The 27,041-nt window shown below is 47.3% G+C and overlaps 1 protein-coding gene across 2 annotated transcripts in view; it reads right to left on the reverse strand.

The window, feature by feature from the left end:
- ABCA12 (ATP binding cassette subfamily A member 12) overlaps window positions 1–27,041 on the reverse strand; it is a 700,854-nt gene that overhangs the window by 136,680 nt on the left and 537,133 nt on the right. For both annotated transcript variants that reach the window (XM_069615933.1, XM_069615934.1), the window contains exons 39-43: window positions 22,531–22,614; window positions 19,643–19,736; window positions 16,755–16,885; window positions 14,129–14,216; window positions 13,264–13,369 (exon numbers count right to left, since the gene is read on the reverse strand). In XM_069615933.1, the coding sequence (XP_069472034.1) occupies window positions 13,264–13,369; window positions 14,129–14,216; window positions 16,755–16,885; window positions 19,643–19,736; window positions 22,531–22,614 (503 nt within the window). The remainder of the gene's footprint in view (window positions 1–13,263; window positions 13,370–14,128; window positions 14,217–16,754; window positions 16,886–19,642; window positions 19,737–22,530; window positions 22,615–27,041) is intronic.

Consider the following 27,041-nt stretch of genomic DNA (forward strand, 5'->3'; position numbering starts at 1 on the left):
AGCTCGCATTACACACGTCATTACGCTGCATTCCTAGGTGAGACTGTCTGCAGTCATGGCTCCCACTTGGGCAAAAACACCCCTTTCCTGCCACAGCTGCTCGCTCTGCGCAGATGATATCTGGGTGGACAGCTCACGAGTTAATGGCTCGCCTCACAAGTGGGGCAAACATGCACTTTGCAAGTTAGAATCCCATGGCAGGGCTGACCCAGCCTTTCAATCTTGGGAGCGTAATAAATCGACTACCATTCATTGAGATAATAACAGCGCGTGTCATTACAGCATTTAGAAGCTGGGGGAATCCAGCATGAAGCACTATATAAGAATATGCGTCGAATGCTAAATGCAAGTGTGTGACCAGGATAAAGGAACGGACTCTAACCACAGAAGCTGTGCACTGTTCCTCTTGTGGCACGTGCACATGCGTGCTCTTCTGTAAAACACTAGAATGGCATGTCAGCAAATCAGGGCTGGACTGGGAACCAAAAGAGGCCCTGGAAATAATGTTCAGAGTGTCCCCATATTGCACATTTTCAGCAAGCCCAGCCCTTTTCCTATTTTAAAATTTGGAAATACCACACAAAAGAGGCCCAGGGTAAGGTCCAGGGTGTAGAGGCCTTCTGGGAAATCTCCAGAGTTCCCTATAGGCCAGTCCAGCCCTGCCGCAAATATAAAACCCTGGCGACTCTGACGTGCTGTTTTTGTTTGTCTCTGAGCTGAAATGAAATACTTCCTTGCGGGGACGCAATACCCAGGCATCCAAAGCAGTTAGGATTTCTCAATGACAGGATGAAAAGCTCCTTAAGCGCTTTCTTCTTCCCTCTGTTTGATACGGGCGCGCTTAAACCCTGAACAACCGGGCAGGGCTCCTTTCATATTGCCAAAGCCTCTGCGCTGCTTTATCTGCTCATTTCATTCCGTGGTGCTTAAATCTGTCAGTGGGTGTCACCGCTCGGAACGACTACTGCTGCATTGTGCTACAGAATGACAGCGTGCGGTGGAGGGGGCGGCAGCAGTGAGGCGTAGCCAGGATTATCTAACAAGTGGGGCCTGAAGCTACTGTAGTTGGGGTCCAAGGCAAGTGACATTAACCTCTGTCAATGCCCACACAGTGCTGCTGAGTGGGCATTTACATATTTTGGTTGGGCCTTTCCTGCTCAGGCCCTTTCCTGTCTACACCTCTTTTTGTTTGTTTTATTGTTTGTTTTATTGATTTAAAAAGCGCACCTCACCCTGGGGTATCTGGGTGCCTCTGGGTTTTAAGTAGTCATTGGGCCGCATTATAAGTTTGCTGGTCTGGGAACTACGGTACCGGTAAGCAGGTCGGACCTGGCGGGCAGAGCGGCACCCGCGAGCACAGCATGTTGGATGCACCGGCACCATTATAAACAGTGCCGGTGCATCCGACCTCCCCATTCCCATTCAGCCCTATGGGGAGCATCTTTTTTCCGGCGCCCGCAAATGGGCAATTAGCAGGTCTGGCAGGGCCGTAATGACCCGGTAATTGCCCATTCGTGGGCGCCGGGAAAAAAATTACACCGGCGGCATCCGTGCCACAGGCACGGCTACCGCCGATGTCATGATGAGGCCTATTGAATCCACCACCCCTTTTGGAAGGTGGAGCATGGGAAGCTCTGGCTACAGGCAGTGCTGGAAATAGAAAAAAATTGACTGGGGGAACCATCTCCTCTGTGTGAGGTTTTGGGGGGGGGGGGTGGAGAGGACGGGGCAGATTATTCGTTTGGTGGTATTTATTGGCAGGATACCACCAAACAGCCCTACTATTACCAGCGCATGATATGCCTGAATTACCGGCATATCACAGATGCTGGCCACTGTAGGTTAATCCCCATTCCATGGAGTCCATTGAACTGCATGTGGGGTTGCTGATATTACTGGCACCCAGTTGCTTGGCTGGAGGTAAATCAGGTCACCCCACTGGCAAACATCTAGTTTAGTGGTGTGGGAAAAGTGGCAGTAACAGAATTACCATCACTTTTTTCCACCCCACCACATTTATAATGAGCACCAGTATCTCTTCACAGAACCCAAACCTGTCCATTTGCATAAAAGCAAAGAGCATTATGTGAACATAAGAAGGCCCACAATTTCAAATTTGAAACATGTTTAATAGTGATTCTGCAGGAAACTCTTTTGAGCTTGTAATGGAAGCTGGACTCTGCTCTTTTCATTAGTCACAATACTCACTTTAGCAAAGACATGTCTGCAAATTGCAAGACATGTATACCAATTTGGACAGCTGCTGAACAGAATGGGAGGCTTTGGATATTTCGGCATCAGTCTGCTGCGGGTTGCGAGTTTACTGGGCTAGCCCCTGGGCATTAGGGTGCAGAAGAGCTCCTGCAAGACAAAGGGTTAAAAGGGCACTGTGGAGCCAGAGCTGGACGCAATGGTGGTGGAGAGTGAAACAGATCCCTTGATGCACCCTGCCTTCAACTATGGCTCTCCCAATCCATTTCCCAGCAACTATGGATCTCCATAATTGTCTGGGGTCCAAGATGAAATAGAGCATTGTACCCTTCTAGAATATCTGGTGATAAAGGACTAGGCTAGCTCTATGTGCCTGTGATATTCCTTCGGGGTACCAAGTTCTCCGGCGACACTGGCGAGTCAGTCCACCTTCTGGCTGAGTCAGTTCACTGCCAAGAGAGCTCATTGTATCATCTAATGATGAGCGTTGAATAAATGAAATGCTGCTTACACTACAGTGAACTAAGGGTTCAAGGAACAGCATAAATAGTGGATTCAACAAAAAGAGTCAGCTTTTGTTGAAACATAAATACAGCTCTCGGGGAAGAGGTTGGGTGCAACGGGTAGACTTAATGACAGGTTCTGGTGATGGGGTTTCAGAAGAGAAATGTCTCTACCCTTAGAAGAGACTAATGCCCAGTGTTTAAGGGGTTTTGCCCACTGCCTGATGTATCAAGTATACTGTGTGATGAGGTGGGCCGATTGCTGAGTGATGAAGCAAACTCACTCGCTGATGAGAGGCACTTGTTAACTACTTTCACCAACCAAAGGATACTGAATTCCCTCATGATAGCAGCTGGTTGTTGGATTGCGTCAGTCCCAATGGTAGAAGTGTAACAAAAACAGAGGTGGACGTGTAACCCCAGTTTACATGGGAGAGGGCAGCACAGGAGTGTGGAGCAGAACATGTTAAGGTGTTGGGGGTGGACAGTGTGACAAAGAATCCTGCCGGGTTTTAAGGAACACTAAGAGGATGTGAGTGCTTCCCAGGGGCAGTGGATGATGGGCCCAGGGAAGGTATGGGGAGGATACCATGGTCACCTTCATCTGGACAACATCAGAAGGCAGGGAACAGCCACATGGGTGCATTGAGGGACCACCCTGTTAACCTTGACCCCCACATTCCCAGAACTAAGTGTGGGACAGTGCTGGTGACCTTGGCCCTCCCAAGCCCAAACCCCAGGACAGTTCACCCCAGAGAAGCCACAATAACAATGACCTTCCCCAACTGAGGGAGTCTTAAGGTCTCTCTAAGCAGACCCAAAGTCCCAGATAGCAAAAACAAATGCTTCACTTTAACGAGAGTCAATATGAGTAATGTTAAAATAGAACCCTCTGGATCAGAGATGTAATGTCAAAGCAGGATCCTCTGTGAGTTTCAGAGAGAACCACACTGGATACAATGTTGCATGTTTGTGACTTTCAAACTACAGGTTTTTCTGCATGTGATACAATGTTCCCACTCATCGTACCGGCAGAGCGTTGAAAATTCTCTGCACACCGACTATGTCTGTGTATTCAGAGGGTTTCACACGCTTAGCTAGTGATTTTTCAGCATACAGATCACACACTGAAGAAACAGGTGACATGGGCCCTGCACTATAGCGTGAAGCAGAGAGTGGAATCCAGTATGGTGGACAGGCCAGATGGAAGCTTGGTCCAGCCTCCAACGCTAAAAGTGAGACAAGGTGCGCTCTGCAGTGGCACCCATTATGAACCCTTTCCCATTTACAAGGCAACGGTGCAGACACTTACCAAAAGCCCAAACCCCAACCCAGGCAGAGCAGGAGAGAGCACTATAATCTCAGCGATCCCAGCCGCTCATCACGGATCCCTTCATGACAGGATTGGATTGGGGCTGGTATGATAGCTCAGGGCCAACACGCTCGCCTGGCAGTGTTGAGCAGCAGGGGGTTCAATACCCAGTTCTGCGCTTAGTGGCTGGAGTCTGGCATTCAGGGGTGACAAGAGTCCGGGCAGGGTATTGTGGATCGTCCGAGGAGCAGAGTGGACCAACTAATACTTTTGAGAAATCCACCCTGACAGATTTGACATTTGGAAGATCAGTTTTTTTAAAATTTAAATTGGGCCAACTTCTAAATACCGCCCTGAATGAAGAGTTGAACTGAACAAATGGTCTTGGTGCGAACCTTGGGCCTGGCAGCTCTGACAGCAGGTAGACAGCTAAGTGGATGGGCTGAACAATGAAGGGGGTTCTTCCAGATTGCTTTTCATGGTGCTCTCTTCTATCAAACGATTCAGTTCAGTTTTTTTTTTATAACTCTGTTTATTGAGTTTAAACAACATAACATAAAGAAATGAACATAAATGAGACATGAATCAGCGGCATACATATGACGAAGGCAATTTGGCAATAATAACAGCTCGCATGGGCCCAAGGGGATGAGGACCGTAAGACATCAATAGGCCAATGCAGGCAAACAATGCTAACCGTGCTGCTGATGCACCCCCACCCGCAGGTCTCAGCTAGCGTCGAGCCATTTACCCCATATTTTTTCAAATTTACGGGGACAGCCCCGTGCGTTATAGATCCGGCGCTCTGAGGCTGCGCACCTGTCCAGCTCATTACTCCAACGGTTCAGGCACAGTGGGTCAGCTGATCCCCAAATCGCCACAATAAGTCTTTTGCCTGCCCCCAGCGCAATTGTCAAAAACATTTTCTCGTATTTAGACAAGTCTACTTCACCCCCGATGTCCAGGAGTACCATCTTGGGATCCGTAGGGATTGGTGTCGCCAGAGCGGCTGAGATTGTGTTAACACAGCCCACCCAGAAGGCCTGTATCACCGGGCAGTCCCATATCATATGGTAGAAGGTGGCGGGTTCTTTTTTGCATCGAGCACATGTCCCGTCTTCTATTCCACCCCATCTGGCCATTTCGGTGCGTGAGTGGTATGAGCGATGAAGGATCCTCAGCTGTATTACTCTAATCTTATATTCTATACCAATTTCTCTGGGGGACATTAATGCCTCCACCCAATCTTCAGGTTCCAGGGTACCCACATCCCTTTCCCACTTTGCCTTGAGCCCATCGAGCTGTGCAGCCCCAAACGAGTTACGGGCCTGATAGAGAGTGGAGGTGACCTTAGAAGAGATGTGTTGCGGGAGAATATTGGTCTCAATGGGAGAGCACTGGGGTATGATCGTCGTGTCAGGGAATTGGGTGTGGATGGCGTGGGACAGTTGCGCATGCCGAAACCGGTCCACGGGTGCCAGGTCAAATTGGTCTTGCATGGTCTCAAAACTCAGGAGGCGACCCCCTTTTATCACCTGTGCTAGTGTGTGTATTCCTTTTGCTTGCCAGTGGCCAAAGGAGCCCATTTTCACAAGTTCCGAGAGGAGCGCCTTGTGCCATATGGGTTGTGTCAGTATTGGCTGTCCTTTGCAGCCGATTAGTTTGTGTGCATCCTGCCAGGCACGACGGATGTGGTGGGTCATTTTGGACAGCGCCGGGAGTTGATCGTGGGTGGCGTAGAGGATTTGCAGCGGTGTTAGTGGGGCCATGGTCTCCAGTTCTCTACGGGTGTGTGGTAGTGTGGTGCCCGCGTGCATCCAGTCATTCACTACTCCTATCTGTGTGGCCAGGTAATAGGTGCGTATGCAGGGTAAACTGATGCCCCCCTCCCACACCGATCTCTGGAGCGTATCAAGGGCGATCCTGGATTGTTTCCCACCCCATAGCAGTGTGCGCAGGTTCTTGTCGATGAGTGCGAAGGTTTCACGGGGGATGAGGAGTGGGACATTCTGGAGAACGTACAACAGTCTGGGGAGGGTCAGCATTTTGAATAGCGCGGCTCGGCCCATTAACGATAGGGGAAGTGATTGCCAATGGGGGTGTCTCTGTTGAACCGCTCAATTACAGGTTGTAGGTTAAGTCGGAGGAACCCATCAAGCGTCGGGTCAAGCCGTATACCCAGGTATTTAAAATCCCTGATAGAGACATGGTATGGGCAGGTCTCCAGGATCGCCGACTCACCACCCTGAATCGGGAAGAATATGGTCTTGGCATCATTAACCTTTAGGCCCGCAAAGTACTGATATTCTCTGAGAATGAGGGAGACAGCCGGGCACGATATGCTCGGGTTACTGAGGTATGGGAGGAGGTCATTCGCATAGAGCGAAAGGCGGTCTTCACCCCCACCCGGCCAAACGAAACCGGTCCAGGTGGTATTAGCTCTAAGCTCAATCGCTAGTGGTTCGATGGCCAGGGGAAAGAGGAGTGGGGAAAGTGGGCATCCCTGTCTCGTGCCCCGACCCAAGGGAAATGTTTTGGAGGACCTGCCGTTCACCCTCACCGTGGCCTCCGGGGATGCATATAGGAGTTTTACCCATGATATAAATGTCTGCCTCAGATTCATCGTAGCCATGATCTCCCACAGGGCATCCCACCCCACAGAGTCAAATGCCTTTTCAAAGTCCACCGCCAGGAGGGCCAGTGGGCTGGAATTTCCTTTGCCCTGGACAGCGCCAATTGGACTCTACGTAAGTTCATTCGAGTTGATTTATTAGGCATGAAACCACATTGGTCTGGGTGGACGAGGGTCTCAATCACCTGCAGTAGTCGGTTAGCTAGTGTTCTGGCGAGGACCTTTGCTTCGCCATTAATCAGGGATATCGGACGATAGGAGGCGCATTCCTCTGGGGGTTTCCCGGGCTTGTGTATGACAACTATGCGTGCCTTCCTGATGTCTGGGGGAGAGCTCCCAGTTCTCTGCTGCGTAGGAACATGCGATGCATGTGGGTAGGTAACATGCCACCGAGGCATTTCCATGTCTCTGTCGGGAACCCATTGGGGACCGGGGTTTTCCCGGTTTGGAGTTGTGCTAGCGCCTCTTGCACCTCGGTGTCGGTGATATCAGCATTCAGGAGATCTGATTGGTGCTGTGGGAGTATCGGGAGCTCGATTTGGTCGAGGTAGCGTGAGGGTTCAATTGGTGGGTTCCCAGTGGGTGGGTTATAGAGGTTTTTGTAGTAGGTTGCGAATGCCTCAACGATATCAGAGTCTTCTGTCAACAGTGTTCCATCTGGAGATCTGATTGCCCTTACGTGTCCTCTGCTTAGTTCGCGTCTCTCCAACCAGGCCAAAGTCTTGTTAGCCTTGTCGCCCCGTTCTTATATTTGGCTCCGGACTAATTGGTGAGCAGTTTGTGCATTGTCTAGAGATAAGTTGCTGAGGGCGTCTTGCGCCGTGAGCATCACCTCCTTTGCTTCTTGGGTGTTGTGTATTAGGATTTGTCGTTCACACTCCAAGATGCGTGCTTCTGCTTCCCTGACTTTCTGGACTTGGCGTTGTTGGTAGGCGGAAACCGCGGAGATAGCCTCCCCAAGGAGGACTGTTTTGTATGCCTCCCAGATCGAAATCGGGCAGTCCACGGAGCCTTCATTGAGTTCAAATATTCCACTGTCTCTCTTTCCAGCTCCTCCGCAATTTCAGGAAGACGGAGATGGTATGCGTTGAGGCGCCAGTTCCGATCCGGGCGGCGGCAGGAGTTTTTAACTGTTAGAAGGAGCGGGGGAGTGGTTCAGCGTCGAGAAGCCTATGGGTCATATTGCGGGGGATGAAGGCGTAATCAATCCTGGAGAACGATTTGTGGACACCCGAATAGAAGGAGAACCCTACCTCGTCTCCATGGAGTGAGCGCCATGTGTCCGCCAATCCCACGGCCTCGGCGAACGCTGTGAGCGGTGTGGGGGTGGGGCCTGTTCCAGGTCTCCTATGGGTTCTATCGACTGCGATGTTCATGACTTCATTAAAGTCCCCTCCAAGCACCCACGTATCAGCCTCTTCTTCCAGGAGCAAGCTCTGTAGTTCAGAGAGTAGTTCTTTTGTCAGCGTGGAGGGGCCATAGATCGCTGCCAGGCCCCACTTCTCGCCCCATATGTCTGCTAGCAACAGTACATAGCGGCCCCGGGGATCCGCTCTGATCTTCCTCACCTGGAGAGGCACTCTCTTATGAACGAGTATCATCGTGCCCCTAGCACCTTTTGTGAATCCGGCATGGTAAGCATTCGAGTAGTTGGATCTTTTGAAAAAGTTGGTGTTTGTGCCTATCAAGTGTGTTTCATTTAAGAGGGCAATGTCCGGCGAGTGTCGGTTTAGGTACTGGAGCACCAGTCTCCGCCTTATGCTGGAGCCGAGGCCGTTGACGTTCCAGGACAGTATTGTCACCTTGTTGGAGTTCATCCTGTCTGCGTGAGTCCTCTTGTTGGGGTGTCTGGGAGGGTTAGTGGCAGTTGCGCCTTTCTTGGGGACCTATGTCGATCTCTTCTCAGAGGAGACATCCAGGGGTTCCCTCGCATTGAAGTGCCTGATGACCGGCAGACTGTTGCGTCCACGGTCCTGGCCAAAAACAGTGTTCGTTTACATTGCCTGGTCTGGTCGGTTTCCAGCCTTCTTGTCTCGTGATTCCGTTTCCATGAGTCCCCAAAACTCCCCCAACCCCGTACTTCCCCCCCAACTGGGAGCACCTGTCGCCCAAACATTGAACTTATAACTTGGTGAACAAACTTATAACTTGGTGAACTTCCTCGGGATAACACTGACTGTGATAGTGCCCGCACCGCATCAGGGGCGGCGGCCGCTAGTTGAGCGCTCCCATGTGATTACGTTGCAGATTAGTCCCCCCGTTGCGTGGTCCTTACCCCTTTTTCGGTGGGGGTCCCCGTCACGTTGTTGTCTGCGTTGTTCGGAGACTGAGGGGGCGATGGTCGGTCGGACTGGGGCCTCTGTGTGGGCGGTCCTGGTGGCGTGTGCCTCGCTCTGGAACCCGTAAGAACTTGGGTTTCCAGCCAGTCCCATGCATCTTTGGGTGTGTAGAACAGATGAGTGGTGCCCTCATAGTGGACTTTAAGCGATGCCGGGAAGAATAAAGCATATTTGATAGAGAGCGAGTGAAGTTTCTTCTTGACCGAGTCAAAAGATTGGCGGGCCTTCTGGACGTCCTTGGTGTAGTCGGGGTAGAACCCGATCTTGTAGCCGTTGTATGTTATCGGGCCGGAGGCCCTTGCCATTTGTAGGATCGCATCTCGGTCCCGGTAATTCAGAAGGCGTGCGATTATTGTTCTGGGCGGGGCGCCCGGAGTTGGTGGACCGTTGAGGACTCTATGCGCCCTTTCTATAGAGAAGAATTTGGACAGTTTTCTGGGGGCGAAGATATGAGCTAGCCAGTCCTCAAGAAAGAGTTCAGCGCTGGGGCCTTCCTCCCTCTCCGGTATTCCAAGGATCCTGAGGTTATTGTGCCGCGCCCTCCCCTCACTGTCCACCGCACGGTTTTCTAGTTGGGCTACTTCCTGAGTGATCGCGGTAAGTTGTTGCTCTAAACGGTGCACCTTGTCTTCTGTGTCCGAAATTCTCTGTTCCGCCTCACCGACCCTGGCCGATAGATTGCAGAGGTCTTGGCGTATAAGGGACACCTCTGTGGATAGGCCTCCCATTTTGAGTTCCAGTCGTGTTCGCGAGTCACCAATCTCTTTCATGAGGTCTGTCAGAGAGATTGGGGGGTCATGGGGCTCTTCGCTGGCACCTTCCTCTTCTGGAGTCTGAGTCCCCTGGCGGGGGGGGGCCCTGTTGTGTAGAAGTCCATTTTACTTTGAAGAGTTTGCCTTTTTTATTTTTCTTTCCCCATTTCGCAGGTGGAGTGCCTGGTATGGGCAAGGAGGATGGATGATGAGGCCTGGAGGGGCCCTGCGTGGGTCAGGTTGTTACGTCGCAGCAATACGGGGCGCCCACGGTGTGTCCACGCAAGGGCGGCGTCGAAGACAGTGGAGCATGCTCCCTCGGGGTGTGGCCCCCTCCTTCAGGGCTGCCAAGCGCTTGGGGGTGATGCCGTATGAGTAGGGGAGAGCTTGCGCCCGCAGTAGTGGTGCCCTGTAGGGGCTGTTCTGCAGGTTGTCCCCCACCGCAGTCCGAGTGTGCTGAGGCCTTTCTTAGGGCGGGGGGGGGGGAGAAAACAGTCTTTCAAGGAAATGCGGGATCGTGCCGCAGTATTGTCCCCTGGCGTAGCACTAGCCAGTACCTATCTCCGCCCCTTGCAGTTCCGTTCATGGGCTTCACAGGCCCAGTCGGTGAGGGGCCATGGAGGGCTAGGGGGGGAAACAGGGCAAGCTCCCAGCCCCACACACACTCCTACCTCACCGTAGCTGGGTCCGTTGCTGGGTTCGTTGCCCTCGTGTTGTCCACCAGCAGGGGAGCGCAGCACTCGATCCTTCTAGTCGTGCCGCGACTCGACCCTGGGCGATGCAGTCTCGCTGACGGGCGGGGGGGATTACTGGGGGAAGGCTGGCAGCGTGGGCCCGGGCCTGGGGCGAGCGCTCCGGGTAGCTTGCGGGTCTGTGCGTGGGGAACGGTGGAGCGTTTCTCTCGTGGTCCTCTGCAGCAGCCGTTCTGATCTCAGCACCCTGCGGTGTCGCCAGGATCAGGCAGGTGAGAGGGACCACAGTTGTGACTCCGACGGTGCCGGTGGAGCGCCACAGGGTTTCTCCTGCCGGTCTGCCGGTGTTTTCTCCGACGCGTCCCTTTGCCCGGGCACTTCAGTGTTGGAGTGTCTCGGAGGGGGAGGGGTGGGCGGTCGCTTCTGCTCGCGCTGGGCTGGCCGCGGATCACCCGCCGGCGGTCTTCAGGCTGGTACTGGAGTCCCCCGGTCCGATTTGTCCTCAAAATGCAGCGACGGCTGCACAAATGTGTCCGCTGCTGTTCGTGAGCAGATGGGGTAATTTCGTGCAGCAGAAAGGGGTTATATTTTAGGATAAATGCAGCGGCCCGGCCGAGCCGAGATGTTTAGGTCCGCATGCGTCGCGCACGCATGCGCAGTCCCTTCAGTTCAGTTTTAACTGCAGTGAGTGAGGCCTTGTGGCAGTTTTCCTCCTGCAAATGATAGATATGTGGCAGAGGTGACCATTTAGACTTTTCCTTTATCCTCAACCTTGACGTGTTATGTTATGTTGTACAACCGCTCCACACACTTTTAATGTATAATAGTACAGCTAGGTGAACAATTGGTGGTACAGTGACATGTACATTTTCCGAAAACTAAACTCTGGGGCAAGGACAGAAAGTGTTGACTTTATAATGCACAACAAAAGCTTTTCCAACTGCCCCACTCTTGATCTTGAGAGGCTCTGTACAATTCTGATAATGATGGAAAAGTTATCCGGGAGTAGTTGCGCTCATGTGAATGGTAAATATATGCTTGTTTTAGACTTCACCAAATGGAAAGGGTACAAACATTAATGCCAAAAGACTAAGGGCCTCATTACATGGTAGGCGGTAAGGGTTTACCGGTACCGGTATTTTACCGGTACCGGTAAACCCTTACTGCCTTACTACGAGGCCCCTTTGTGGGTTGGGGAATTTAACGGCTGATTTTTGCAGGCGTTAAAAACCAACCCGCAAAGGGACCAGGGAGCTAATTACGGTACTGCAATTTGCGGTGCCGTAATTAGCACCTTCCCCATTCCCATTATGCCCTATGGGGCAAAAATGGGAATGGGGAAGGGCAATGGGGGAAGGGGGAATTAGCGCCCCACCAACCTTGGAATAGGGCGGTAATTCCCCTTTCCACCAAGGCGGTGCCGGTATTTTACCGGCATGGACCAAGGTGCTAATAGCACCTTGGTCCACCGCCATCCGTGTAATGAGGCCCTAAGTCGATCCAAGGCATAAACTATATGTTTGCACATCAAGTTTCTGGCAGAACATTTATGCAGAAGAAATACAGATGCATAATGTGCTGATTAGGCCCTTCTCAACTTGTGCAGGATACTTTGCAAAATGGGCATCTTTAAGCCGAGAAAGTGATCTACGAAGTGCACTCCACTACCATGCCGGAGCCAGAACACAGCACTTAACAAGGCCTTTGATATTGGCTTGCTGCTTCTTACCTCCTCAGGAGCCCAAGTGAAGTCATTAGATTTAAAGTGCCTTGCAAGTAAAATGTTGAGGTATGATTTTTATGCAAAAAAGAACAATTCAGGGACTGTGAAAATAGTTATAAATCTGGTCGAACTATTAAACATAAAAAATAAAAAGTGGAAATTAGTTCCTATTAGCTCCTGCCCACTTTAAGCTATGATCAGTTGACTGTCTAATGATATCAGTCAATTTTCTGAAAAGAACAATCTTTAGACACTCCCGTCCCCTGCACACCATGAATGCTGATTACCAGCCAATCAGTTTAAATCAAATAACAATATATCATTTAATCTAATACACGTCAAGAACAACACATTTTTTCAATAACCAGCTTCTACAACAAAATGATTCATGCACAGTCCTTTGAGCCCTGAGCATTTTGGGGAGCTGTACCCCTTCTTCAGGAGTGGATTTATATGGGTATATTTTTAGTTTTGTATATCCATTTTCTTAACAGAGCAGTGCTTAGCCCGATTGTGTTGGTGCATTGTCTCATAATAGCTGCCGAGACTGCCTGATTATATGCGTCTATTGTCTGATAGCATCAGTCCATTATCTCATTACATCACTCTTTTGTCTCATTATGCTACCTCATTGCATGATGATATCAGTGCATGTTCTGTACAAAGCAGTCTGTTGTCTAATGTTACCTGCCAACTATCTGATGATAGCATCCCTTTGTCGCGGGACGTCATTTGATTATGTCAGCACACTGTGTTACCATGATAGATAATTGCCATTAGTATCAGTCCCCTTTTTGATTATGGAGCAGCCTAGTGGTTTTGGACAGTATTTCATTGTTCAGCTCATTTTTTTACATAAAGAGGTGATAGGTGCAAGAACAACAGGGAATGCAGGCCATTGGGACAGTACCAGGCTCTGCACACAATATTATTGTCTTGGAGCACAGATGCTTGCATGGCAATCGCGAGCACATAACTGCATTCGAGTGCTTAAAGGCATTTTAGTCGCCATCATACAACTGACTACTGAACATGGAGTCTTACTCCCAACCCAAAGACGGCAGAAGGGAACACTGGCAAAGAAAGCAAATACACCTACCGTACTGGGAAGACACATTGTGGGGGAGGTTAGCCCTCAGAATAAAGTTGTTCAGACTGTTGAGGTAAGCTGGAAGGGTATGATATCCTTCAGGGTTGTACCACACCTGCACATCAAGGGTAATGGAAGGAAAAGAATACATGTGTTAAGCTACTACTGGTGTAGGTCAGCAATGCTACTAAGCAGGTTCTATTGAAGCATAGAGGCATTTTTTTTTATTTTTTCACCTTGATATGGGACATACAATGTTACCATCACACTGTCAACAGGACAGCCCACTTTGGAGAACACAGCCTCTTTTGTGCCCATTGCAATTACACGATAGAGGGCGGCACGCAAACATAATGTCAGCAACTTGACAAATGAACACATCTAGGCCTCTTCACGTTTGTGCGGGCTGTCTGCGTTATTTATTTATTTAAAAACAGCCAGTAGGTGTTTGTGCTACATCTTCTGTATTATCAACTCGGATTTGAAACTCTGATATCCTGAAGGACTGGTTCATTATGCTGACTAACCTGTCTGATAGATACAAGTATACTTTATTTGAAGGAGTTATTGGGGACCCTTGAACTATGCAAAGGTGAGGCTGTCTCGGGAGGATAGCTCAGGGGCAACGTGCTTGCCATCAAAGCAAGAAGACACGGAGCACCAGAGGTTCGATCCCTGGGTTCACGCTTAGAAACCTCTGGGTATTAAGTGCTTAATAAATAGCCTATCATATCATATTCAGTCAGGCATGTCTTCAAATCTGAATAAATCCCAACCTTGTGTCTATTGAATATTATAATAATGCCTATTTTCTAAAATGTTATCAACGGGCAGCGCCCCGATTGAAATTTTGTGTACCTTTCAGATGAATTACCTTAGTCATCGTTCTGTTTGGCGGGATAGCTTGGGAGTCGAACAAGAGGTCACTGCTTAATGGAAGTCCATAGCTCCAGGCTCCGTACCTGTCGCGAAACATCATGCGTTAAAATAGATCTTATTACATCTGCAGGCATACCACTGCATTCAACAATGCCTGCTAGCTTCGAACGAGAAGCTGCCATAGAAAGACCATGCATTGGCAAAATTAACTGGTCTAGCTTTGCCGATGTAGAGGGAAAGACGTTTTGGCCTGCATACAAAACAATCATCGCCTCTATATATGCAATGGCAGGCCTATTGGCTTTTCAAACGATAGTTATGATGATGGTCATGATGGATTGCGAGTGTCATAAAGCTTAATTTATACAAGGCACTCAATTCTTCTTGGCCACATTCTTTAACCACATAAAGAGTGGCAGCCTTAAACAGTAATGATAATAATGATCACAAAAAAAAAGATCAAACACGTAATGACTTTGGAGGTGCGGTCAAAAAAAGGTGGTCATTCCGTTCCTGCCACTTTTTTGGGTGATAATAGAATTACTAACATTTTTACTGCACTGCTGAATTCTGAGTTTGGAGGTAAAGGGGAGGGTTAAAAAAATGAGTGGAAATACCACAGTGAAATAACCTCTCCACGAAATCCCGACAAAATCCAGGAGTCCTGTGGATTCCAAAATAGGGATTTACATAGCCTTGTCACTACTCATAATGAAAGTGTATGTCCACGGGACAGAGTGGTGGTAACAATAACCAGATTTGGTGTGAATTCAGTGGATGAGGCCCAAAGCAAGCTCTTAAAAACAACATTCATCAACTCGTTCTCTGACTTAAACAGTTCCACTCTCTTCTAAAAAATGATTGTCACTGTAACCAAGCATGAAGCAACTGTGTGTGACACCAGGGCGCCTGTTAAAATATATGGAATACATTACTCACCATAATCGTATTTCTGATGCTTGTATCTGCTTAGATTCACATGCTGTGCATAGGCCGATATCTAGTGGTAGCTGTAGAGTATTACAGTTGTTTTTTTCAAAATTCAAAAAGGGACGTTGACAGGGTGTACCAGTAATACTATCCCTAGTGTGAAGTCCACTGTACCCAGTGTATGTGTCACTGTGTGAGTCTAACAGTTGCTCTCTTTTATGTCACAAGGGTAAAACGCAATGTTTTCCATTTCATGACCTTGCAGTGCTAACACCTGTCTGAGGTTTGTGCACTGCACGTAGAGATACTCTTTGCAAATAAGGGGAACAGGTATGTCTTTACTCCCTCTGATTGTTCTTATTTTTTTAAACTTTATTTTTGAAAAAAAAATTAGGCAGACCTAAAATATGCACACTGACATGACATGTATACTGTTCAACCTGATACAGTGGATTTCAAGTAGATGTCTCTAATAGCCGTACATTAGTACGTTCCGACTTATTTACAAAGGTGTACCTGCGCTTCCCTCTTACTATCGGATTAGCCCTCAGTGTCATGTTGGCTTGTTTTTAGGGATAGATACATATACAATGGACCCCAAATATCTTTAGGTCTACGCTTGGGAGACACCAGACCTATGTCGTCTCCTACCCTTTCATTCGTGTATACCAGGCCTCTCAGCCACTCCTCACAGGTAAGACCGGATGTAGACTTCCAGCAGCTTCTTTGCAGGCTACATTGGAGAATCTCCTAGTATACTTTGCCTATGTCTCCCAGCAAGTGCTTAATGGGCTCCCTGCGATTGTTGAGATCAGAGTGCCGTGAGAGCTGGCCCTCATTGTGCCTATGTGAGTGGGAGAAACCAAGTATATTTATGCAGAATATTGACTTAAAGGAATAGATTATCCGAGCTGTCATAGAATGGACTGACCTGAATGCTTTGTGACATGCAAACATGCGACTTTGCTGGCACGAGGATGGCATCTGCTATATATCCAGGGGAGACCAGTGAAGTTATTTTGGGGTGTTGCTTAGCTGCAGCATGCCAGCCACTTTGTACACTAACAGCGCTGCCTCAATCTAACCTACATGCTACCATTTCATACATTCTAAAAGGTACCATGTACAGCCAAGTAGGACGTTGGGAATATTATCTCTGGATGAAAAAAGTGTAGCGTGGCCTCCAGCTTTGCAGCTTTAAAAAAGAAGGTTGCTTTTTTACATGGGTGGGGAAATTAGATTTCTAAATTCGATTTCTGTTTATATTCTGTTTATATTCTGGAAGTTGTCTTCTGCCAGAATATTGGATTTTTGGAAAGAGGGTGGAAGTCACCCTGCAGTCATGCTCTGGCCCTCAGGTATTTGGTCTTTGTGGTATAGTGAATACTAAGGGCACCAGCTGCAAATCCGGCGAGATAATGCATATCTTGTAACCTGTTGACTTTAAAGAGGGTGGCATTTAATATTTAATGGGATAAGCACATAGAAGTCAATATGGCTAAACTATTTTTCACAAGTTGATAAAAATGTGCTGGGCTTGGTAACCCCATTGAAGTCTATCGATGCTAGCAGAATATTGGGAGGCAGAAAATGGTTACCAGGGGAGAGGCACCCTCCAAGTGAGGCTAAGTAGGCTGGCATGGCCAACCATCAGAAGGAGCAAGAGATCAGGCACTGGGCACTGTACTTACCGGCTCTGAATAAAGCTGTTGGTCGTGGTCAGCAGATAGTTCTCCATGTTGTAACCAGTGAGGTTGTAGACCGTTTGCCCAGAGAATGTCTTTCGATGAGATGGGGCGGCGTTGATAGGCTGTTGACATACCTAAACAGAGAAGGGACATGTAAACCCAAAAACCTGTGACATCACTGAGCACTCCATACCGTGAGTGAAGGGAAGCAGGTGCAGGCCCCATGCATTACTCCACCACCTGCGGCCTAGGAATCGTCATCCGCACAGCACATATCTGCATGGTATTCGCACAGTCTGTGGGAGGATAGCCTACTTCCCGACAGAGTGATGTTTCTGAAATGTGGTAGAGCTTGGCAGGTTAGGAATTGTTCCCCAGAAACTACCACCCTTTCATCTGGTCACTTGACTTTTCTATAGACTGGACCATCTCTGGTTAACCTTGACCATTTGTGTAGTTGCCCCTTAAACTCTCTCTCGGTTGTTAATATTTCCTTCCAGAATGGAACTCATTTTATTGGCTTATAACCTGTCCAGATTTAAGCCTTACACGTTCAATTCAAATGTCTACTGCATGCATGTAACTCACTGAGAAACTGTACCCGCTACAAGGCATTTAGCATTAGTAATCTTCGATTGAGTCTCTGGGCCTAATTCACAAAAGTGTTTTATAATGGTGCAATTCCACTGAAAATGCTCTGTGAATCATGCCCTCTTTCCACAGTTGAGGAAAAGGCTCTTTAAGGTATGATGCTTTCATGCAGCTCTCTGAGGCCTACGGCATGTAGCGCCCTACAATAACTGAAATAAATAAATAAATAAATAAATGGCACCTGTATACCATGCCTTCAAAGTTCTTAAACTGCTAATTTAACTCATCAGCCCACAATGTATTATTTGGAGTTTGAACAGAATTGTAAAGATGTCCAGTAGAAAATGAAATATTTCCAATCTATGAGGGTAACAGATACACTGCACTTAAACGTATAATGAAGATGACCAATGCATTGCAAGGGTAGCCAATGCATTGAGCTTGGAGGGGTTGCGGAGGGCCTCCAATGTATGACATCTCGAACTATTGCAATTGTATTGTGTAAGTTGCCAAGGCATTGCACCTGGATAAAAATGCAGAGTAGCCCCTGCACCTAACCCACGTGATTGTAGAATTTGCCAGCTTTCACTCCGGGCATTTTAGAAGGAAGCTATTGCATTGAATCTGGCAGAATGCAGCATATAGCCCAGCCCTCCTGCCTGTATTGGTGTATATGCTCCTCAATACGAATGTACAAACGAGTCGTCTTAGATCCTGCAATGTTAATACAATTAATGGATTAGTTCAAGTCTATAATTATAGTTCGACACAGAAAATCCATAGAATATGTCAACAGAGTAACATAAAACTAGCAGAATACCGCAGTCATGGACAACTTGCAGCCCTACATATGTTTTGGCCTGCAACTCCCATGATCCCTCACTATTGACTATGCCATTTAGGGCTAATGGAAGTTGTATGCCAAAAAAGCATCTGGAGGGCTGCAGGTTGCCCACCACTGGGCTACACTGGCCAAATTCACTCTGGCATTAGGGGTGGGGGCCGGGGGGCGATCAGTGATTGCCAAGAAGATTAGAGCAGTGTAAGTGGTACTAAGCTCAGTCCTGCTACCATCCACTCTAGGGGCAGTCCCATTGCCAAGAGACTGAACAGAGACTATCAGAGCTTCATGGAAAAGGCATCCCAGCTTCTAGGGCAGGGGCACGCAATCTTTGGCTGTCCAGACATTTCCGTCTAAGTTTCCCATGATCCCTCACCATTGACTATGTTGGCTAGGGCATGTTGGAGATGTAGTCCAAAACATCTGGGCCGCCAGACTGCTGTTCTAGGGCATCTGAGTTTGCCACTTGTGCTTACTGTCTATACAGGCTGCAGCACACCCTGCAGGTCTTGTGCGTCATTGCACAGGCCAGAGGTTTACAAATCTTCTCTGCTGGTGGAATATTGGAAGCAGAAAATCCAATGGTATTGTTAGAAAAAAATAGCAGAGTTGATCGAATAACTTCATGCAGATTTCGTGGACTAGGCCACTCCGAAGACCTCGCCAATGCACTGTGCAGACCGTGTTGAATATCTCGGACGAAAGTAGTGCATGGTCAATACTTACAGTGCCACATTTCTTGAGAAACATATGCAGGGTTCTGTCTGTTTTAACTTCCTCTTATCTAGACCTTTACTGCCAGTGAACACCTATACGGCCAGTGGGCTCTCTTGCCAAAGCACAGGCATCAATTGCTAATTGACTTGAATATTAGTCCGTCTCGTGATAGGGGAAAAGGTGCAATGGTTTACTACAGAAGGGCAGAGGCATCGCTGGGAGGGGTGCTGAGGGGACTGATCTTTTGGTTGTAGCCCCCGATAGAAGCCCCGGATCTTTTACAAACCTAGCAACACCCCTGCAGAAGTAGATGGAGTCAGCACATGCTCGGTGGTGGTGCTGCTTCGCGGCAGGCCTCAAGATGGATCTGGTACAGCTCATCGTGGGGCCAACTCATTCAGGCCGTTTGCCCTCATTTTCTGCTGTATTTTTATAGGGGGGGGGCTCAAGAAGCCGCCATACCCTCTTTGTATACCCACAGCTCCTGTTCTAAACATATTCCCTAAACCCCACCTCCTATCACCCATAAAAATAGCGAGAAAAATGAGGCAAAGTGGCCGTGACAAAAGTGTGGGGAAACGGCCACGTTGTGTTGGGCCGGTACCCCTCAAAATGCAATCTGTTGGGCCATTTTCACAAAAAGGGTCTGAAAGGTGGCAGGTGTGCACATAACAAGAACTCCAAACAAGCCAATTAAATAAAGAGAACATTGCAAAAGCAGGCCACTCTTCTCTCTACGCACCTGAGTTGTTTTTGTGCAGTTGCAGCTGCCATATTGGCCGGACTCGTTGCCTGCAGACGTCCACTCGCCCAGCTGGCTTGCTGTTAAACAGTTTCTGCAATTGAAACAAAGCAACAGACAGTGAGATCCAGCGAGCTGTTCAGTGGTCACGTTGTTTTCCCCCCTTGGGTTGTAGTTGTTAGCGTTACAGGGTTAAAATTAGCTGGGACCAGGCAACAAGTTATTTAAAAAAAAAAGGAGGGAGTCCTTAACATCCTGAGAGGGAAGTGATGTCACAGGAAGTTAACGTATCTTAAAGGTAAATATACAGAGTTCTTTCAATTGACCTTCCCTGATGTGGGGGAGGAGATTTTCTTATAACGTGGCTGAGAGAGTCTAAAAGGTGTACACTTTTTAAAAAGAAGAATCAAGGAGTTGAATGAACACAATACATTTTAACATTCGCCATCATGGGACCTTCATCAATATTCATAAGCACTGAATATCTCCGCCCATGTGCAGGATCCAGAAACACTTTTTAATAATAATAGAGAAAACAACACATTTATTTTAAAAAGATAAACAAATAACCCAATTTAGCTGGCTTTGTTTTGTTGTCTTATCAATTTCACTCCCAAAAATTACAATTATGCCCAGCATACAGCTGATTTCCGGTACTGAATAAACTGTCAGAAAGAAGAAAAGAAAATAAGGGAACAGGCATTTGGATAAAGATGTAAAAATATTCTGTCACTCTGAGGCGACTAAGACAAGTTGACAGTCAGCTTATTGTTTCACTCTATGGAGCAAATATTCTAGCATATTGTCTAAAACTTTCTCCGATTTTATAACTTGCAGTTCTTTGGATTTTGATTGGATTATTTGACTCTTTCATTGGCCGCTAGCCTTTAGAATTATTTTTGTAAAGGTCCTTTCTATCCTAACAGCGAGCCTTAAGTGGAAGTTGGAACTGAAAAGGATCTCGGAGGCCCAGATGTGGCCTCGCACAGGGTGGGCTCAGGATCTTCTTCACATCTCACAGCGGAGACACTACTGCTTCCAAGTACGAGCTGCAGTACGCACCATCATAGACCTGAATTCAGCTGCAGGAATCCAAAGACCCTACCCTACAGGCATTCGACTAGACTTCCACACTGCACGAGGGCATTGAAAGAAGAAAGAAGGCCGTTGGCAAGAACGCCTTCAGATAAAGGATCGTCTACTCGCTGCGGCACTAATACACCAGTGATCCCAGAACATGCCAAGAAGACGCAATACAATGCAGCATCATATTTAGTACAGATCTAGATCACGCTTGGGTGACCATTAACGGCTACAAAAAAGCCTTTGCATGGTTTTGTTTCTTCCCTAAGCTGTAATTAATGGGTTTTTGAGAGGTTAATTAGAACCTCTATGCACCAGTGGCCTTCCGCCTCAGAGTAGATAGAGGCACAGGTCCAACATTTAGTTCCTTTTTTGGCAGGTTGCCATCAATTGGGCCATTGCATTAGCCTGGACAGGGCATGAGATACGGGCCCCGGTGATCATAAGGCGTAAGCAATGTTCCTTGTCAAGGGTGGTGCCCCTAGGACGTTCCCCTGTTTTTGGAAAGGGGATGAAAGATTTGTAAATTAAGCTGATCATATCTTTCCCAACTTTATTTGCAGATCTCCTCTCTGCTGCATTAAGCACTCTCCAAGCCTGAGGTACTAGGCTTTCAAAAGACTGTCCTTTCCTAACTTGACAAGCAAAAGATTAGAAAATGGGGCTGGTTCTTTGTAAAGTACGGGAAATTTTGTGAAGATGGATTTTCTAGCTTCAAACACGTCCTTAACATGACAGATAGTTTTTCTGCATTGAAGTATGGTGCTAGAAAGCTAACAATCCCCAGGAAAGGCTTGCGCCATCTTTACAAGCGATAAGGTGGACAAAGACCCTTGTCTTGGAACGAGACCTTTTGTACATTTGTGAAGCGCGGTCACATGGAGGATTATCTATAACTAGGCCAGATATTACTGTCTCGATTCCGATGCCGGAGCACTAAGCAGGGCAATGCGTCTCGGAGGGATTTGTTTTACATAGGCTTGTTCCTTTGTGTGGCTTTATTCTTCTTATTCCTATTTTTCTGGTCTCTCCATCTACCTGTGGACAAGGATAGGCTTACAATTTGATCAATTGCTTAAGACAATTAATGAAGTGCCCAGAAAGGAGAAGATGATGTCACTTAATAAAACTCCTAGTTTTCCAGCATTTATATCATTATACTTTTCCATTACCCACTCCCCTACCAGGGGACTTTGGGAAAAGGGATGTGGGAAAGAAGGGAATATCCTTCCTAAGAAAAAGGCAAACTAATAAGTGTACTCTGTCACTTTGGTGCATGATGGGATGTGGGAGTAGCATGGCTGCCTTAAAGCGACAGAATCCTTACATATGTTTAACATGCATGTTTACCTGTTTCCTTGCATTTATTTTTCTCTTTTTGATGGTGGAATACATCTGTAAAATGGCACCAAAAAAAGTAAGAGCGGTGACAGCGTGTATCTTCTTTATTTTTATGAAGAGAGTGTTCTTTCCAGTGATGACAAATTTACTGAAGATACCTATAATGTAGCAATACATGACAAGGAAATAGCCTTTTCGTCCTGGGTGCCAACAGGGAGCTGCTAATGCACTCCGAACCAGGCAAACAATCATGTGCCGGAGACCCACGATTGGCCGATATGTAATATGAGAAGTATTTGAGCAGAAAAAACCTGGCCTTGACATGCGGCCACTCAGCATCTATCACCTAGAATGCTAGGCACACCAGAAAGAACCGTTTAAGGAGCCACCACCCTTCCCAAAGTGAAGTCGCATGCCTGTCCATCAGAGTTTAGGAGTGTACTGTAAAGCATCACGCAACATACTGTGGGCTCTTCAAGCAGGAGTTGTCGATTCCGGGATAGGAGAGCGCTGTGTTGACGAGATCCTCAGTGCTGCTGTTGGAGTTCCTAAGGTGGAAGGAAAAAAAAGAATGAGCTCCGAGAGGGAGATTGTTGAATTGTGAAAAAAGTGGCAGACTGGTCTACATATTATACAACCAAAGGTAGGTATAATAATGAGTGTCAGCGGGTATCCCCTCATCAGTAGATTTAGGGCGGTCTTAAACAAATAACAGACCTCCCCACACCACCTGTTCATCAACGATGATTATGAATCCTATTACAAAAGCTATTAATCTAGTTCATACACAGTAATGATGGCATAAATACTAACATGCATACATAAAACTTAACCAGCAATTCAAAGATGTATTCACAAATACACAAGAATATATAAAAGAAAGCTAATTTCTAATATCACTTCTGTTTGGTGTAACAAAAGCGCACGTTTTCTAAACACTGTTGATACGCTATGTTGGTATCCAACAAAGCCTATGATCATAGCGTATCAACAGTGTTTAGAGAACTTGGAAAACTTTTGTGTATTCTATGAAAACATCTTTGAATTGCTGCTTAAATTTTATGCATGCATGTTAGTATTTTATGCTAGCATTACTGCGCATGAATTAGAGTAATTGGTTTGGTAATAAAAATGGATAATCATTGTTGATGAACAGGTGGTGTGGAGGAGGTCGGTTATTTGTTTAAGACCAACCTAAGTCTATTGATGAAGGAATACCACCTGACAGTCAATATCATAACTTCCTTTGGTTGTTTAATATAGGCCCTCCAGAGTGGCCTACTCCAACTTGATAACTGTGCCAAAAACCCACAGAGTGCTTGCTGGTGGCACTAGTTTCCCCACCATGGCAGCCACCATCTGGAACTCACTTCCACCGCACATCAGACTACTTGACTCTAACACTGACTTTCGCAAGGCCATCAAGACTAGTCTCTTCAAATAATGTGCCTGTTTCTTGTCCGCTACCTAGGACCTATTTATCTGTAACACTGTATGTATATTCTAAGAACTCATCTGGGGCGGCTTTTTTGTAGCCCTTAATCAAGCCTTCCTACGCACCGCTTTCAGCGCCTCTATGCCTCCGAGCTGCGAGCTGCAGTGTGCTTTACAAATGTAAAAATAAATAAATAAAATAAATAAATATAACGTTTTTCACACTATGTAGAAACGTTGTTTACCCCCTAGTGGGTCAGCCAATGTTAGATAGACTGGTCTACAGGCCTGTAGGGATATATTTCCACCTTTCGATTGCAGGTAGACTTTTGTGTGACATGGGACCCTTAAAAAAGTAATCTGCAGTGAACTTCATGGAAAAAGAGTCCCTTTGGTGATATCCATTAAACAAAAACCAATTGAAATTGCTTTGATTGCTTTATTTCATTATGAACTTGAGCACCTGAAATCTATGTGCCCAATGTTGTTTTGTCGCATCACTAAATTAATCACCCAAAAAAGGATCATTTTTCAAAGTGTTTTGCTTTTTGCTCTTTTGCTTTTCTGTAGTCATATCTAGGGGTGGCTGAAACAGTCAGCATCTGCTCTGCAGAGAAGTTAGTGAATTGTGGGCAAAACCCTGCTGCTTTGCCATTTTTACCCATTGAGCGAAATAGGCATTTTGGGCAATATGTCACCATACATTTCATTTTTTGCCTGAAATTTTTGATTTTGCCTGAAATGCCAGATTTTTGATTTTTTTCCTCAAATGTCGGGCAATTAGGGCCCTGCAAAACTGTTCGCCCCTCTAATTGGCTAACATTTTTGGCCAAAAACCAAAAGTTTGAGCCAAAAATATAATTTCAGGCTGGAGCACTATATTTGACATAAAGTGGCAAATTTCATTTAAAAATCGTCTCTGCTGCTGAAGCGAAATTGGAGGGCAATGTCGCCAGTTTTGTCTCAGTAGCAGTCATTATGCCCACCCCTAACAATAACATCTCTATTTTCTGCCATATCGCTCATCAGGAGATTATCTACAACTATCTTAAATCTGCTAAATCTTTCAGGGAAAGCAATTTTAGAAACTTAATGACAATGGGGGTCATTCTGACCCTGGCAATAGGGGTTTAACGGCACCGGTAAGGATGCCGGTGCCGTTAACCCCCTACTACCCTATTACGAGGTCTCTTAGCAGGTCCCACCAGGGCCAGCTGGTTTTACCAGCTGGCCTTAGCAGGAACCGTTAAGGGACCATGGAGCTAATAACTGCCCCGCAATTTGCGGGCCCATTATTAGCTCCTTCCACATTCCCATTTGAGCCCTACGTGGGCTCAAATGGGAATGGGGAATGGTTTTCGAAATGGGGACTTACCAGGTCCGCATAGGTCGGAATGACCCCCAATATATTGTATTCATCCTGCTCAAATATCTGCCAATTCTTTTTTTTTTAAATTTTTTATTTTTTAAACAAACAACACACCAAACATTACAACCTTTTTTAGGATGTTCATAATCAGTATCAAAACATCATATTATACAGTGTTATTCTCTGTCCTCCCCTCTCCCACCCCACAAACTCGAGCCGTCTCATCCGTGCCATCTACATGAGCATTTTCAGGAATCTCAGTGCTTGCCGACTCATCTGAGTCTTCTGTTTCATGATTAACCTGGTGGGGGTTCGCCATTGAGGTCACCAGTTGCCTCCAGGCTATCAGGGGGCCCACTTCCACCTCTCACCCCCTAGTGACAGCTTCAAACCATACTACAGTTTCTGCTTCTGCCCATCTCAAGAGGTCCGCCCACCATATCTCCACTCTAGGCCTATGGGCCGCTTTCCAACACATTGCAATTCTACGCTTGGCTAAGATATAGGCCAGGTCATTCATCTTGCAGATATGCTTTGAATTACGTGGCCTGGGAAAACTCCCAAGCATGCATGCCCAAGCAGACCTAACATCAAGCACCACTCCCCCACTGGCCATTCTCATCTTTATTTCTTCCCAGAATATCTGCACCTCAGGGCAAGCCCAGACCATGTGCAGCAGGCCTGCCTCCTCCTCCCCGCACCTGGGGCATTTCTGTATAGCCGAGCCTCCAAACCTGGCTAATCTTCCGGGTGTCAAATAAGCTCGGTGGGTGACATACAACTGGATCTGCTGGAGTCTCGCATTCCGGGACACTTTTTTATGGTATCTTTGGGCCCTATCCCACGGTCCCTCTGTCATGGGTTCTTCCACCTCCTCCTCCCAGTTGTGCCTCAGTTGGAGCAACTCCTTCCCTGCCTTCACACTTAGGAGCTCATATATCCTAGATATTTCATGCCCACCCTCCGAGACATCATACATCATCTCCAGGGTGGCATCAGGCTCTTCCGCTAGCACCGTCTCTGGCCACCTCTCCCTCACCCATTTCATGAACCTGGTATAAGTGATGTATTGGCCTCCATGCAGCCCAGTCTCCTCCTGTAGCCTCTGAAATTCCAATGCCTCCCCTTCCTGCCATACATCTCCGAGGGTGGCTAGGCCCACCGATTCCCAGTATCTGCGGACCCCCTTGAACAGTTGAGAGTCATCCTCGCACAACACCATCAGCGGGACATGCTGAGAAAGCGGATGTGGGTCCTCCACAGTTCTCCATGCTCTGTGCTAAACTTCCCAGCCCACCTCCAATAGTCTCCCTATCCCGCCATTTTAGTTTGATGTAGCCACACTATCTCTCTTAGAAAGTATGAAGCTGTATCACATTGCAAAATCCTAGCTTCTGCAGAGTCCTCTGCGGACAACCACCTAGCCACGTACAACAACTGTCCTGCCAAGTAATACAGCTCAAAATTAGGCAGGTTTATGCCCCCCCCCCTTATCACATGTGTTCTGTAGTTTCCACAGGGCCACTCTATTCCTGGAGTTGCCCCATATGAAGCCCCTGCACATGCCATGAAGTCTCACAAAAAAGCGTCTGGGGATCAGGTACGGGACATTCACAAAAAAATGCAAGAGTCTGGGCAGAACCACCATTTTGAGCAGAGCTGCTCTTCCCATCATGGCTAGGGGTAATCGGGACCAGAACACCATGCTATTCTTAATTCCCTCAATTGCTTTCTCTGTATTGTTTTTGTGCTCTGTCTCTATCCTATGGTAAATGTTTACTCCCAGGTACCTGAATGTCATGGGCTGCCAGGGTATCTGCAGGATGGGTAGTCTCTCCAATGGGGTGCTCTTCTGCCTTCCCAAGGGGAACAAACTGGACTTCCCAGGGTTCACTAATATGCCTGAGAGGGTGGCATAACTATCCATCACCTCCAGCATATATTGCAGGTTGTCCTTCGGTTAGCGCAAGTAGAGGAGCATATCATCTGCATACAGTGATATCAGGTGTGTGCCTCCTGTCGTACGTATCCCCACCTCCCCGTATTGTTGCCGCAGGCAAATTGCCAGCGGCTCCAATGCCAAAATACATAACATGGGCGACCAGGGACATCCCTGTCTGGTCCCCCTGCTGAGCTGCCATTTATCTGAGATTATGGTTCCGTTTCAACTCT

The sequence above is a fragment of the Ambystoma mexicanum genome, chromosome 9 (genome assembly GCF_040938575.1).
Source record: "Ambystoma mexicanum isolate Mex_15411 chromosome 9, UKY_AmexF1_1, whole genome shotgun sequence".
Classification (NCBI taxonomy): Eukaryota; Metazoa; Chordata; class Amphibia; order Caudata; family Ambystomatidae; genus Ambystoma; species Ambystoma mexicanum.